The sequence below is a fragment of the Onychostruthus taczanowskii genome, unplaced genomic scaffold (assembly GCF_017590055.1).
Source record: "Onychostruthus taczanowskii isolate IOZ18803 unplaced genomic scaffold, ASM1759005v1 scaffold25, whole genome shotgun sequence".
NCBI lineage: Eukaryota > Metazoa > Chordata > Aves > Passeriformes > Passeridae > Onychostruthus > Onychostruthus taczanowskii.
The window spans coordinates 6574227-6589819 of NW_024499796.1; the positions used below are offsets into that span (position 1 = coordinate 6574227).

The window sequence follows — 15593 nt, forward strand, 5'->3', positions numbered from 1 at the left end:
GGCACCAAGAGACCTGGCTGTTCTGCTCCTCAGTGTAATATCCATCTTCAATTCTCCATCCACGGGGGATTTCCAGCCTATTTGCATAGGAATAATTCCGTTCCAGGAGCCTGGGGGTGGTGTGGAGAGCCCATTGTGCAGGGGGGGTGCTGGCAGTGCAGGTGCCCTGGCTCAGGGGGTGCTGCAGCTGGGCTGTCACCCTGCAGGCAGCAGCAGCTGACATGGGGGGTGTCTCCCAGAGGTGCTGGAGGCTAGAATCCACATAGCTGCTGCTCAGGGATGCAGGATGATCGTTCAGCCTTGTGAACTGGAGCTGCAGGCTCCCAGGAACGCTCCCAGGGATGCTCCCAGGGGCATGGATGTCTCAGGGGGGTCGGCAGGGAGGTGACAGTGATGGAGCACAGCGTGGAGGGACAGCAGGTGTTCCCTGTCCTCCTTGGGGCCTGGCAGAGCCTCCCTCGTCCCCGTGCTGCTGGGGCCGGTGGCCGTGCCTCTTTCAGGGGACACAGGCAGCGGCTGTCACCTGCTTTCAGCTGGGGCTGTGCCGCGCTGGTGACACCGCGGGGACACGTGCGGTATCGAGGCCAGGAGGATGGGAATTCATCAGCGGCTCCTGCCCGGCTGATCAGCAGGCAGGTGATGCTTCTCCTTCCTCCAGGAACGGGGTGAGTGATGGAAAGCGCTCCAGGGTGCGCCCTGAGCGGGCAGGGAGGGTGGGCTTAGGGGTGCTTTGAAAGGTTTCCGTGCCAGGGGGGTATTCAGGGTGCCCAGGTATGGGGGGAGAGGTTGAAGAACAGATTAATTAGGGAGATTTGGGGGAGAGCCCCTCGAGGGGAAGTGCCTGAGCGACACCTGGTCTTGGTGCTGCAAAGCCAGGCAGCACAGCCCCCTGAGGAGGGGGATGCCATCATCTCCAGCTCCGAGCCTGGTGCTGAAATGTGAATTGCAGCACAAAAAGAACTACGTTTCCCAGTTTCCCTTGCAGCCCAGGGGAATAAGCAATTGGAAGATTTAAATAGACCAGGCCAGAAGCAACCAACCTTTGGCACAATGTTTTTCCCTCCTCTTCTTCATATCTATTGGCTGTGCAACCTTTTTCCCTGGCACTGGAGTGGCTGCCAAGCCTGGCATTAATTTTCCTTCCAAGCTTGCTAGGCCCATGAAGTAAACAGCCATGTGCATTCCTTACTCTATATTTAACAGCTGCAGTCTGTGCTGGGGGCAACTGCAACAGAGGGGAACCTTTGTAGCTTCCCAAATTCACAGCTTGTGAGGGTGGGAGTGGGGGAAGCTTTCTGCAGGGAGAAGAGGGATTTCTCTCCTTCCCGGTATTTGCAAAGCAGGTTGCGTTAAAGAGAGACTGCAATGCCAGCATCCCAGCCACGGTCCAGGGCCAGAGACAGGAACAATGTCCTCAACAGGGCTGAGTTCCTCTCCCTGAATCAGCCCTTGAAGGGGAACCAGGAGGGCAGGAGCTCCAGCAGGAAGCAGAGCGGCCAGGCCGGGGCAGCCGGTGCCCAGAACGCCAACCCCAAGGAGCGGCGGCAGTCGCAGCAGCTGCCCGAGGAGGACTGCATGCAGCTCAACCCCTCCTTCAAAGGAATCGCCTTCAACTCGCTGCTGGCCATCGATATCTGCATGTCCAAGAGGCTGGGAGTGTGTGCCAACAGAGCCTCCTCCTGGGGAGGTGCCCGCTCCATGATCAACCTCCTGGGGATAACGGGGCACGGGATCCCCTGGATTGCGGGCACGCTCATCTGCCTGGTGAAGAGCAGCACGCTGGCAGGCCAAGAGGTCCTCATGAACCTGCTGCTAGGTGAGTGGCAAACCTCCCTGCCTGCCGGGAAAGCCCAGCCCTCCTCACAAGGGACAGCAGCACTGGGACTCCTCCTCTGGCTGCTCCCAGCATCAGAAGCGGTCGGGAAGCAGGGAGTGACCTGTAGGGTAAATGCTGCACTTGTTGGCCCTCCTAGTCCCAGGTGCTGGGGGTGATGGGTGGGAAAAGAAGGTGTCTAAGAGGGGTGGAGTAACCATGGAAGCTGGGGACAGCCATGGAGCAGGGACAGGCCCCTGGTGCTGCATGGGGCAGGGTTGTCCTGTCAGACCGAGGCAGTGTCCGTGGTGGGAGGGTGGATACCAGCAGTGGTGTCTTTTATTTAATCTGTGGTCATCTGCCTTGATGTTTGATAGGATATCATAAAGATATTAGTCTTTAATGTCTGGATTAATTCCTGAGGATGTTATTTCCATCCCCTTGTCACCTTCTTGACCAGGCTCCACGTGATGGAGTCCTGTCACCTTCCCTGCTGCAGTTTGCTCTCACATCCTCCTTCCCTTGGGTACCTTTCTTGCTGCTGTCCCCGTTTCCATGTGCTAATTTGACCCAGAGGCTGTGTAGGCAGGCTGGGATGCCTCTGGCTCTCCTGCTAGTCCTTCCTTGCATGGTGGTGGTCAGTGTCCCTGTTTCTGGAGGTTGGGATGTGTTGAAGGGTTTGGCTTCTCCATTGTGCAGGGCCCATCCCACCCTGATGTCCCACCAGGATGAGCTCTAGCTGTGACTTGCCTTAGATCCTGGCCCCAGCCTGCCCAGGCCACGTATACCTGAGGACCTTGCTCTTCTTTCTCTTCTGCCTTTGGCACAGGGTCCAGTTATCCTATTTTTCCTTGTGACTAAATACCCTCTCCTCTGGCTGTGACCCACCCTGGTGTTTCACCCTCCCTAAAAACTCAGCAATCCCACTTTTGGTTGTTAGGACAAATTGAAAACATTTGATTTAGACCCATTCTTCTCAGGGAGCATTTTGAGGCACCATAGGGACACTTTATTTCACAGGCACCACAGGAAAGGGACGTCCTGTCTGCAGGGGCTGACTGTGATGTGATACAGCTCAGCAACGTGGCCCCAGGTTTGGGGTTGTTTTTTTTTCACAAGTTCATCCTTCAGAGAGGGCTTGAAAAGCACAGTGGTAGCTGCCTTTTCTCCCCTGTGCCTTTGGAGGAGACTGTCCTGGTGCTGTGACATCTCATGGGGGATGAGATGTCCCCGTGGCAGGGAAGAAGCCAGAATAGCTCCAGCGTGATGCAGAGCCCGCCGACATCAGCAGTTCTTGCAGGGGCTCCTCGGTGCTGGGTCAGCCCCTCCTGGGAGGAGAGGAGCCATTTAAAAGGGCACGAGGATGAAATAGCAGGTGACTAACAGCGGCCAGCACAGCTTCCAGATGTCTCTTGACCCAAGAGCCTCTGACAGGGTTGGAGCCTGAAAACCAGCTGCTTTGACTCCAAAATATTTCAGATCCTTGCAAAGAGCTAGTGCCCCTTTTGGCTTAAGAACAAGAGAGGTTTTCTCACCCTTCTGTTGCCATATGAAGAGGACAAATGCAAAGCCACTTCAGGGTCATGTTCTAACTTTATGGAGTGGTGGCTGGGAGAGCTCATCCCTGCATCACTACCCACATCTCCAGGTCTCCTGAGCTCCAACGTGGTGCCCAGGGACAAGCTGGGGGTTCTGGAGTCTTGTATCCTTGCTTAGACACACTACTTCCACCCCTCCTCTCCCCCTGCCAAGACAGGAAATAGTTAATTGGTGTGAAGGCCAGTTCCATAGGTCTGGCAATTTCCAAAGAGCTCCACTGCTCCCTCTGAAAAGACAGCACTGACTGGTGGGACTGACCAAGGTGCCCTCAGCCTCTCCTGTCAGAGCTTCTGCAGGAGGGCTTGTGTCACCCCACAAAGGAGATTTCTGCTGTGAGAGTGGCCTTGGGCTGATATTTAAGATTGCAGCCAGAAACTCTGAGTATCTAAGTCGCTGCTGCCATGATATCTGCACTGCTGGTGGAGAAGGAGCCTGGCTGGGAGCCTGGGGCTGGTGGACCTCAGCAGGTCCCAAGAAAAGTGGATTCTTGTGTAGACAGGAAGGTCATGGCACCACTGCTGCGTCTGGCATCTTTCATCCCTCTTGCTGCTGCTTTCCTGTAGTTCAAATCCACCAGGATGTGGTGAAAAGCTCTCCTGTTTAGGCACAGGTCAAAGGGAAGGGAATCTCCTGGTGCTTCCCTGCTGGAGGAGGGAAGTTGGGGTTGTCTGTGGCACCCCTTCCCTACCTCCTGGGCTCTCCTCCCTTCCCCCGGCTGGCTGAGGGTTTGATACATCAAGCAGAATTTCTGATGCAGTCTCTGGGCAGGGAGCCAGCCCATCATAGAGCACTTGTTTAGGATTTGCAATCAGGCTTCCAAGGCCAGGAGACAGGAGACTGCTGAAAGGGGACTGGGAACCTGGCAGGAGCACCACTGCAGATGGAGGAGGAGCTCCCACCAGGGTTTGCCAACACATGTGGGGGCATTTCAGGTGAGGGGGTCTGACCCTGGAGTGCTCCATCCATCCCCACTGCAGATGCTGATTAGCAACCCCAAGCAATGTTTTCCCTCCATGTCTGTCATCTGTGATGGAATTTATTGATTCCCCTTCTCACAATAATCTTTTCCAGCAAATGCCAAACAGCCAGAGAAGCACACACAGCCTGGTACTGAAAAGATGGAAGAAACCAGATATCTGTGCCCACTGTAAAAATCCCTCTGCCAGGACATGATTTCAGGAGGAATGTCTCAGCATCACCAGCCCTGGCTGAGCCAAAGTCAGGGAGAAGGTTCACAAACCCTTGGCTAAATTGAGAAAATCATAACTCGGGAATTCCCCCAGTTATAAAGTTCATTTTATTTGTCTATCAGTGTTGGAACTTTTAGGACTATTCAAGCTTTTCTCTGCAATCACAAGGGTTTTGTGAAAACTAAGGTGCTTAGAAAGTAACTTGAACTTTGCAGTCGGGCTTGCAGGGCGAAAACAGTTATAAAACTTTCAGTAAAATGCCCAGATCTGCTTCAGAACCAGACAGAAATTCCATTAAACCCTGGGGGCAGCAGTACCTCGGTTTCTGGTTCTGATCCATCTGGTGAGGATGTGGATCCAAATTTAGTGATTCATTGACTGCAAAGCCAGCAAAGAACATTTGGATCATCGATCTAACCCACGGCAAAATACAGGCTGTAGCACATCCCTTAATTTATTCCTGTTCAATTTGTTAAGGGAAAAAACCCAAACACTCAATCTGATGTGCAGTTACAAGTGAGGGTGAACTTGTCAGAGCCATTTCTGTATTACTGCAGTGGTAGGGATTCTCACAAGTGCTTTTAGTTGGACTCTTCCCTTCATTGCGTCTCCATACCCTTCTCTCTCCAGCTCTTTCAGCCAACATCTCTTCTGCCTTTCAGTATTTTGGATAGTGCTCAAGTAATTTCTTCACCTCCTATTTATTAAGCTAAACAGATTGGTCTGGTTAAACTGATGGTCTTTGCAGGTCCAGGCACCTTCTCACTGCAGCGGGGATGGAATGTGGTCACTGGGGATGGAATGTGGTTGCCCACCCAAAGTGGTCACTCCAGTGAGGCCCCTCTCTTGTGTTTACAGCCAAACCACTGCTGTGTTCAGTTATTTGCCATCCAGCTGGGTGCCTTTGCTGTTGGGAGGTACCTGCTTGGGTCATCCTTGCACATAAAATTGTGTTTGTGCTTGGTTTGAAGTACCAGGAGCTGGTTCTGCTGTGGTCATGGCTCTCTGGAACAGGCATCCAGACGAGGAGAAGAGAAAGCCCTTGTCCTCTCTTTGCTTGCTGTCTCAGTGACACTGGTCCCAGTGCTCAGCCATCTCCAGCTGGCTCTGCATCCCCTTGGAGGGGCAGGATGGCTCTGTGGTGCTGTCACTAAGCATTTATCCCGTTAAGTACAGCACTGCCTCAGGGCATGGGTGTATCATGATGGGTGAATGCCACAGGAGGAAAGGAGGGAGCCCAGGGCAGCTTCTCCATTCCTGGAGGTCAGCAAGGAGGAAGTTCTTGCTCTGTCCAGCCTTCTTCCTGAATACTGACCTAGCTTTACTCTGACCAGGAGCCAAGCCATGATATTCTGAAACATAGTCCCTGCAGACTCCCTAAGAAAGGAAATTATAAATTCATATATATGGTCAGAACTCTGTGGTGCCGTCCTGGCAGCTTCCAAGCAAGACCAGATTTGCAAGAAATTGGTGGATTAGGAAGAAAGAGAAAGAAATGCCCTCACCAAGCCCCTCGAGACCCCAGTGACCCTGTTCTGACAATACAGATATGCTTCAGGTATTGTCATGCTTCTCTTTGGAGGCTGTGTGATGAAAAATCCAGACAGTGCAGCCCGGTGCTGGTAAAGGTCATGGGGTGGATGAGATGCCCAGGCAGTGCAGAGGAGCTGATCCTGCCAGCTGAGCCTCAGGGCAGCCCAGACCCGGCAGAGAGGCTGGGGAGCTGCATGGCAGATGGATCAGTCTGAATCCAGCAGAGCTTGCTCAGCCCAGAGCCCCAGAGATGGTTTGGGGCCAGATGTGTCTATTTTTTCCCCTTTCATTCTTGCACTGTGAGAGGAGGGATTTCCTGAGCCAGGCAGGGCAGAGGACATTCCATCAGGGATGGGTAGAGCAGCTTGGGAGCTGCTGCCCTGCAGAACCATCCCTCCTTGGGCAGCCTGGCACATGGAGGGGGCTCAGCCTCTGTCCCACTCCTCTCCCAGCCCTGCCAGAGCCCACCAAGGTCTCACTGAGCCAGCAGCACATCTGCCCAGTGAGGTGGAAACATTTAAATGCCAAATAACCCAACAGGAGTGACCCATGGAAGATGCCAGGCAGAGGGAACAGCACAGACGCCCCTGCATCCAGCGTTTAGACACAGGTCCAGCCTGGCATTAAACACTCCTCTTTATCACTCCATGCTGCTAATCTGCCTCTGTTCTGCCCAGATACAGCAGCTGAAGTCCGTGGTCTTTGGTGGGTGCTGTGCTCAGCCTTCATCCCTTCACAGCTGATGAGCTCAGGCATCTCTGAGCAGCCAGCAATGCCCTGCTCTCCCGGCTTCCCTGCCCCCCTTCCTGCCTGCTTCCTCTACAGGAGCATGTCCTGCTCCCTGCAGTGTCCCCTTGGATAAAGGACAGGCAGGGACAGGCTGGGACTCATCTGCCTGTGGCTGGAGCAGGCACTGGGGTATTTCCAGGGGCCTGCAGGGTGTCTCCATCAGACCATGGTCTGATCAGCCCCTCGGCACCAGGCAGCACCGATTTGCTCAGGTCCTGGCTGGCTGCTGGGGATGCTGTGAGCCCTGCAGGCATCAGAGTGCAGCCCTTGGGGAATGTGCAGCGAGCTGGAGTCCAACCCTCGAGCTGGAATCCAACCCTCGCAGAGCCAACAGCGAAACCCAGCCTGAATGCAGAGCGAAAGAGAAAAGAAGTGCGAGGGCTGTAGAATGGGAAGAGGGGGAATAAACATGGGAAATGAGTCATCCTTATGTCTGTCACTCCGGGAACAACTTCCCATTGCCCCTGCCTGCAGCTCAGAGGGGACAGGAGCTGCTCCACTCGGGCAGAGCTGGAGAAGCAGAGCCAGGCTCTGGCCCGAAGGGAGCTCCCAGGAAATGGTGAGTGTGTTTGCCTCTAACACGCCTTGACAGGAGCACTGGCTGGGAAGGGGAAGGTGGGGGAGTGAGGTGAGTTGTTGGGAGGAGCAGCAGGCAGGGAGAGCCCGGGTCTCCTGCTCCGGGTTTGGTGGAAGATGGGGTGGGAAAAAGAGGAATGAGATGAAATCTCCTTTTTTCCTCCACTTTGAGGAAACCTCCATGCTTTAACCTGGAACAGAGAACCATTTCCACCTGCACAGGGATGCTGGCAGATGTACCTGATCTCGGTCCACACTGGGAGGTGTGATGGTGGGAGACCCTCTGAGCATCACAGCATCAGACCCTTTTTTAATTTTTTTTTTTTGTCAGTTTACCTCTTTGAAATTAGTGGGGTGGAACTCCAAGCCCAAACAGCACTGAGGCCAAGCAAGGAGCCCAGCCTTTGTGGGCTGGGCCATGCTGCTGCTCCTCAGCCCAAGGCACTTTTCTTCCTCCAGCTCATCCCATTCAGTGCTGCAGGTGCTGCTGCATGGGCTCTGGATGTGCTGATGGTACCTGTGGTGCTGTCATGGGGTACAGGGGTGTTTCAATCTGTCAGAGCCCTTCTGGGAGGTGGATGAGCCATCCTCAGGGCTGCTCAGCTCCTTTTCCCCAGCAGCACAAGCCCTTTTCACTGTGCTCTCCCTCTTGCCTGCATCTCTCCCCAGCCTGTGCAGCCCCCCAGTGAGGCAGCCCTGCTCAGTATTTGATGCTGAGTACACATTTCCCAGCTCCCAGGGCACAGTGTTTCCAAGAGGAGAACTCCAGGCAGCCTGTGTTTGCACTCAGAGCTGCTTCTAATCATCTAGAATATAGCAAATCTATTTTTAGTTGTTGTGGGTTTTTATTTTAATTAATTGCACAATTCTGCTTTCCACTATTTTATCACCTCCCCATGACCACTTACCCCACACTGATGCTTGTTCAGCCAAAAAATAAACCCCCCCCCCCCCCAAACAGCAAAATGCCTGATTCATTGGCTCTTCAATGTGTCATGCCATCTGTGCTTTTTGTCAGCTCTTACACCCAATAGTGCCACATTTAGGGAACTAAATGGAATGGAGGGGTTCATTTCCAGAGTGGACTTCTTCGAGCTGCCGCTGACTCCACTGGAGAGAGGGTGAAGATTCTTTTGAAACCTGCATCTTTCATTAATGTCAACGAGATAAGGCTGCAAACAGCTCATTTTCCAGGTCAGGGAGCCTAATGCCTGCAGGAGATTTGGGAAGTTCAGAAGGAGTAGGAGGGGGCACATAAGTTAAAAGAAAAATGGGGGGAAAAAATAATGAATTCTAATTATGGAACTAAAGAAACTGTTTCCATGGGACTGGTGGCATTTGTCCAGAGTTCACTACTGAGTGAGGGTGGGTAATCTGGGCAATACAGCACCTTCCAAGCCTGTCTTGGCCCTGCATGTGGCCTCAACAGCTGCAGTGGGGAGCACAAGCCACCTCCAGCGTGCTGGGTTTGAAGCCCAGCAATGAGCTGTCCCCAACCTGGCTCTGCTCTGTGCCCATCGTGTCTGAGGCACATCTGCTCCCACACTGGGAGCCTCCTGAGCTGGTGTAATGAGCTCACTCTTCATTCCTGGGCATTTTCCTCCCTGTTTGCCTCTCCCCATGTGCTCAGCCATGGTTGTGGGAGGCTGAGTCCGGCTTGTGACTGTTTCTGATCCCGACCTCCAGGCTGGGCTCTGGAGAGCAGCCTTGTCTCCTGCAAGCAGCCCCATGTGTGTGAAGTCACGTGGATCTGGGCTGCAGGAGCAGATGAGGCCAAGGGCTTTTTTGGCTTTCTCCTCTTTTCCTCCCCCCCTGCCCCTAGAACTGCACCCAGGTTGTTTTTCATCTGTGGTTTTGATAACATGTTTATATAAACACCCCAGCTGGAATCTGCCTCCGTCCCTGGAGACACTGCCTGCCTCCAACCTGGAGCAGACCATGTCCCCAAGGGTGCTCACACCATCCTCAGCCTCCTCCAGCCTTAAGGGACAGCAGCAGAGATGCCACCTCGGGGACAGAAAGGACCTTATGGTGGCAGGGGACATCCAACTGCTTAAATTCGTTTTAAATGCAAGCTTTGGGGTTTGATTTGGTTCTGCTGCTGATGGTTCAGGTTTGTCCTTGTGCCCTGCCTGCACAGGGCTCCTCTCTGCTCACCTCTCTGCTCCTAATGGGCTGCTAACGTTTGGTGGTAGGAGCAAGGCAGATAATTGTTTTCCTTTCCTTATTAATAGATATAAAATGCCTGCCCAGGGGGCTCACTTTCAGCTCATTTACTGTGCATCTGATGCCAGATGTTAGCTTTTTACAATGCCAAGGTGATCTCTGATGCTAAAATTGTCACAGGCAAGACAAGACTTGCTCTTTGGTTTTGTGTTTTAAGGAAATTGTAGATGTTAATATAGGATTTGGGGACTGGGTGGTTTTGCGTTGGAAATCTGAAGGATTGTTTCTCTTAACACCAGGTCAACAGGGAAATTCCTGATCTTTTTCAGAAAAATGTGAAAGGAGCAAGAATGGGCAAGAGCTAATCCTTCCTTTGCTCTTAAATACAGCACTACCTGGATTTTACAGTGATGCCTCTGGTTTAAATCCAGTGCTACCTGGCTCTGAGGGGAAGGGCATGATGAAAAAAAATGCTTCATATTAAAATTTCTTGCTCCTCTCATCTCAGCCTCAGTCGGGTGGCACTCTGCCATGCCTGCTGTGCTTTTGACAGCCCCAGGGTCCCCAGAGAGCAGCCAGTGCAGGCTGGTGCATCAGCTGCAGGCTCCATTCCATGGGCTCTCCTGGGGCTGTGTTTGCTCCTCAGCCAGGGCAGCCTGAAGGATTTAGAGGGCTCTGTGAGGGACCAGAGAAGGACAGAGCCAAGGTGGTGCTGCTGATTTGCAGGTGGCAGGTGCAAGGCTCAGGGGCTGGGGGTGCAGCAGCAGGAACAGTCCCCAGTGCAGAGACACCCAGCTGCAGCTGGAGCACCGAGGGCACCCGATAAAGTTAACCCCTTAGCTGCCTGATGCTGTGCCCACCCGAGGAGGGAGGATTCGATGTGCATGAAGGGGAGGAAGGAAGCAAGCCAAGGTCCGAGTGGGTATGTAGGTCATGGGATTGTCAGGGAATAGGGCTGGGGATGGGGCTGCTGGCCAATGGCACTGTCTGTAGCTGTTCCTGAAGGATGGGCCCCTGGCAGCACCGGCAGCAGCAGCTCTGGCTGCTGATTCACCCTGCCAGTGCTGGCAGCAGCAGGAGAGGGAAGGGGAACAGCAGAGACCGGCACTGGGAAGAGGAAGGGGAACAGCAGAGACCAGCATTGGGAGGGGGAACAGCAGAGACCAGCAGTGGGAAGAGGAAGGGGAACAGCAGAGACCCAGCATTGGGAAGAGGAAGGGGAACAGCAGAGACCAGCAGTGGGAAGGGGAACAGCAGAGACCCCAGGACAGTGGGACCCCCCACGCCTCAGGGGCCAGGGCTGGCTGCTGAGGCTGTTTCATTAAGAAATCTCCATGAGAGGAATGGAAAGTGCAAACAGCAGAGACCAGCAGTGGGAAGAGGAAGGGGAACAGCAGAGACCAGCAGTGGGAAGAGGAAAGGGACAGCAGAGACCAGCAGTGGGAAGAGGAAAGGGACAGCAGAGACCCAGCTTTGGGAAGAGGAACAGCAGAGACCCAGCAGTGGGAAGAGGAACAGCAGAGACCCCAGGACAGTGGGACCCCCCACGCCTCAGGGGCCAGGGCTGGCTGCTGAGGCTGTTTCATTAAGAAATCTCCATGAGAGGAATGGAAAGTGCAAAGGGAAGTGATAGAAAAAGCACCAGACGAGGGATCTTCGGTGGTTTTTTTTTTCTTTTAACGGCAAATTAACCCCTGGTTTTAATGCTGTCATGCCTTCCAATCTTGAAATGTGGGCAAACGAGGCTTTTTGCTTTCTGTGCATCATTTGACGAAAATCAAAGCTAGCAGTACTGAAGGCTCATTTTATTCATCTTCTGAATGAAAGGATTATTAGAACTGCTCTTTGGCTTGTTCTCCATGCCCTGAACACCTCCATGCACACATGCCTGCATCCCTTGAGTTGCCCTGACATCACCTTTGACCGTAAAAAAATATTGCCAGTGCAAAATACTGACAGGCAATGGTGAACACCACACGTTGCTAAAGCACATGGCACTTGTGCTGCTGATCCATGGGCAGGTTTGGTGGGGAATGGTCTCTAGGGAATTTATTGAACACCATGGAGGAGACACTGGGATCTGTTGGGGTGCCCAGACTCGTTCAGAGCCCTGGCTTGGCTTCTCAGCAGTGCAATTTGTGCTGACTTCAGCAGAGCAGCTTGGGCCAGAGTCTTCTCTTGGCAGCACTGGTGCATCATCTCTCTGATGCTTCTGGGTTCCCGAGAATTTGATGAGTCTGGGTTCCCAAGAGAGCATGGTGGGGCTTCAGTTTCACACAGTTCTCGTCCAGGGTGAGATGGGACTGGTGGGAAATGCAGCTGATGAGCTCTGAAAATCATCTCCTGAAGCACTTTGCTGGATCAGGGCTGTGGGGAGGGGGGTCACTTAATTGGGTGAGGAGTTGTGCTGGGGTGATTTAGGAAACCCAGCATGAGCAGAGCCCTGTGTAGCAGGGCAGCCCTGTAATGGTCAGGCAGGCCTGGACTCACAGCATTTGACCTTAACAGGGAGCCAGGGTGAGTGGCTGCTCCAGGGCTCCACAGCCTGTGTCTGAAATCCCTCCCTCCCTTTCTCCCCCCAGCCAGCTTGTCAAAAAATAAAATTAAAAAAAAAAATCAGTAAATTGCAGACAATCACTCTGCTGAGTGTGGGGGTCCTGGTGGGCTGCAGACCTCCCCCTGCTCTCTCCCTGCCTACTGGTCACATCCAGAAGGAACTGGGCAGTCCCTGGTTGTCCTTGTCCTCCTAAACCCACTGTTACTGCTACAGGCCACTGGTGTGACTGGCCTTCTTGCAGCCCCTTGCCAGCTGCAGCCTCAACACCTTTGTTCAGGTGCCACTCATGAGCCTTTGCTGTGTCAATCTACTTTTTGTGTCTGTCCTGGATTCCTGCTACTGTCCGTGCCAGGGAGGAGCTGGTACCCAGACGTTTTCCTCTGCTCCATCTGCCCTCCACAGCTCTGAGACCCCAGGGCATGCATGACCCGTTGGGCAGAAGGTTCAGGGAGGTCCTGCTGCCCCACTTGCCTATGCAAGATCTCTGCAGATGAGGGATAAAAGCAGTCTGCCACAAGGAGAGGGTTTTGCCAGGATAAATACCAGCCCCTTCCCAAAGCAGTGCTGGAGCTGGGGGTGGCACACAGGGAAGGTGGGTGAGCAGAGCTGCTGTGACAGCTCCTCACTTCCAGCTCCTGCCAGGTGCTGAGCAGGCAGGTGGAGCTGCCTGCCATGTGCCATCTCATTTCCCATCCCCACCACCACCACAGTCCCATCCATGCTCCTGAAACCTTGTCAGCTCTCAAGGAATGGTCTTTACCAGGGCCTGAGAACCAAACAACTGCCCCTGGCATTCCTGCTGAGGGAGCAGGCTGTGCTGGTGATGGCAGATATGTCCCTGTCATTGCTGCAGAGAGCTGAAATCAGCTCTCTGACTAATTAGGAGGGTTGGGGAAAAGCAGATGAGGGGATTAAAGAGAAATAAAATTGATGCTAGGAAATAGAAATGACAGTACCTGTCGGCTGGGACTAAGCGGGTGGGCTGAAGAGGAGGGTGATGTAGACAAGTGCTGATGGGTTTCACTCCTGAAGCTGTTAAGGAAGAAAGGTGATTTGGTGTAGAGAGCTGCAGCTGCAGGTGCCCGAGCCATCACAAACCTGGGTTTGCTGGGGCTGGGAGATGTGGTACCCCCAATGCATTTGCACAGGGAAGGGGCTGTGTGGGGTGACACAGGGAGCAAGAGGTGAGCAGAAACAAGAAATGGCTCGTGGGTGTTTGATGCTTTGGCAAAGGAAGAAGGATGGGTGGGGGATGTCTAGGAGGACCCTCCAACACACTGTGGTGCTGTTTCTAACACAAGAGCCCGTTTTTCTTTACTGTTCCCCTTGGCTCACTGGTTCCTAATGCTCTTTTCTTAGTGAAATCTGGCAGCATGGTGAAAAATCTGCCAGCATGGTGTGATCCCCTGGCTGCTCTGAGCAGGAGGAGGTGGTGGGCTTGGGAGAGGACAAGGGACAACCCTAGAAAGTGCTGTGGGGCACCTTTCCTCCAGCAGCCTGCTCACTGCAGCCTGGTCAGCCTGGCACAGAGCCCCAGGCAGGGACCTTGCTACACAAGATTTCTGAAGCACGAGGTGGAGGCAGCAACAGGAGCACCCAGAGTGGTGGTTTGAGGGCCAAAAGAGTTTCAATTTTAGCTTTGCCAGTTGCTCTCTTCCTGCCCAGGTGGGTTGCTCGCCTCTGCGGTTTGGGGTTCTCCTCTGTCAGAGGGTGACTGTGATATTTGCCTCCTCTGTGGGCAAACTGGGAGGGTCAATCAACATTTGGGTGGTGACCTGAGGATGGGGAAGTTGTGTACAGCTGCACCATGGACATCTGACTAGAACCAAATACATATTTTTATTCAAAGACAATGACAACCCTTTAATGTTATGCCTTGCAAATTGCCCTCAACTCTTCTGCCTCTCACGGTTCCCTCTGTGTCTCCTGTTTTGTAGCCCTGCTCTTGGATATCATGATCGTGGCAGGTCTGCAGAAGCTGGCCAAGCGGAAGGGCCCGTATGACATCAACCCTGGCCTGTTGGACTACCTGACCATGGACACCTACGCCTTTCCCGCCGGGCACGCCAGCCGGGTGGCCATGCTCTCCAAGTTCTTCCTCAACCACCTGGTGCTGGCCATCCCTCTGCGCATCCTGCTGGTCCTCTGGGCCCTCTGTGTGGGCCTCTCCCGCGTCATGATCGGACGGCACCACATCACAGATGTCCTCTCCGGCTTTGTTTTCGGCTACTTGCAGTTCAGGCTGGTGGAGTTGATATGGATGTCTTCCAACACGTGTCAGATGTTGATATCCATCTGGTGAACGCGGAGGACTTGGGAGCTAGAAGATACTTTGAGAGTCCCCCTCCCAGTATTTTCTACGTGTTGTTTGTTGGAAGCAGTTGTAACTTCCATGAGTAGTGGTGTTTTTTAATGTCGCTTCCTCACCCTTAAAAAAAAAAGTTTCTTGTAATGGATTGGGTTTTAGAAATCAAGGGCCGTACCTGTGTTTTGGCCATATTCTCAAGCTCTGTTTGGACAGCAGCCTAACTAAGCTTTACAGGTGAGAGAAATGAGCTCCATGTCTGCCTTCTTTAGGTGGCTCACATTGGCACCTTGATATGTCCTCAGGATGGGCAGTGCCTGAGAGCTTCCTGAGAACACATTTGTGAACTTTTTAGAGGATAAATTATTTTGGCCACAGTGCTTTTTTCCTTTTTGTAAGCCCAGCAGTTGTGTCTTGTATGGAGTCAGGACACTGCTGGTGCTTTACAGATAATAAATAATCATAAAAATCCTGCCCTGTTTGGTTCTTATCATGCGGGAGGGGAGAAAACGAGCCCAGTGTGGCTTTGAGATATGCATTCAGCATGGAGCAGGTCCTGCAGTCTTGCTGCCCAAGGGGATGCAAACTTTTGCTTTGGGTGGGATGGGCCTAGGTGTATGCTCAGGACACTGAAGGAAAACCTGTTCTGTGAGGGTGCATGAGGAGTTTTTGGTCTGGTAAGGGACACACAATGCCCTGACATGGTGCTGTTTCTTCCCATTATTGACAAGTGGCCTCCTTGAAGCCTGGTGGATCCTTATCCAGGTGATGGCCATGCTCAACGTGATGTCTCCAAAATAGATCCCTCCTGATAACTGCCATAAAGAAATCCCATATTTTGAACAGAATGTTCCAGTTCTCTGTGTCCTAGCTGTCTCTAGAAGGCAGTTTGATGCTTGGCAGGTGATGGATACTATCAGACACAGCATCTTTCCTGACTGGATGAATCCTGCCGAATGAAGAGGTCCTGTCATCTCTGTCCTCCTGTGGATCCCAAGAAAAATTCACCAGGCTTGTGAGGCCAGGGAGGAGTCAGCTGGGTCCTGTGCTGTCATCTCGCCCTGC

The 15593-nt window shown here is 53.1% G+C and overlaps 1 protein-coding gene across 1 annotated transcript; it reads left to right on the forward strand.

Moving 5' to 3' along the window:
* The first annotated feature begins 1172 nt into the window (after window positions 1-1172).
* Window positions 1173-15000, forward strand: PLPP7 (phospholipid phosphatase 7 (inactive)). Its single transcript, XM_041406952.1, has 2 exons — window positions 1173-1816; window positions 14161-15000. The coding sequence occupies exons 1-2, from the start codon at window positions 1366-1368 to the stop codon at window positions 14523-14525; spliced, it is 816 nt and encodes a 271-aa protein (XP_041262886.1). The 5' UTR covers window positions 1173-1365; the 3' UTR covers window positions 14526-15000.
* Window positions 15001-15593: the final 593 nt, after the last annotated feature.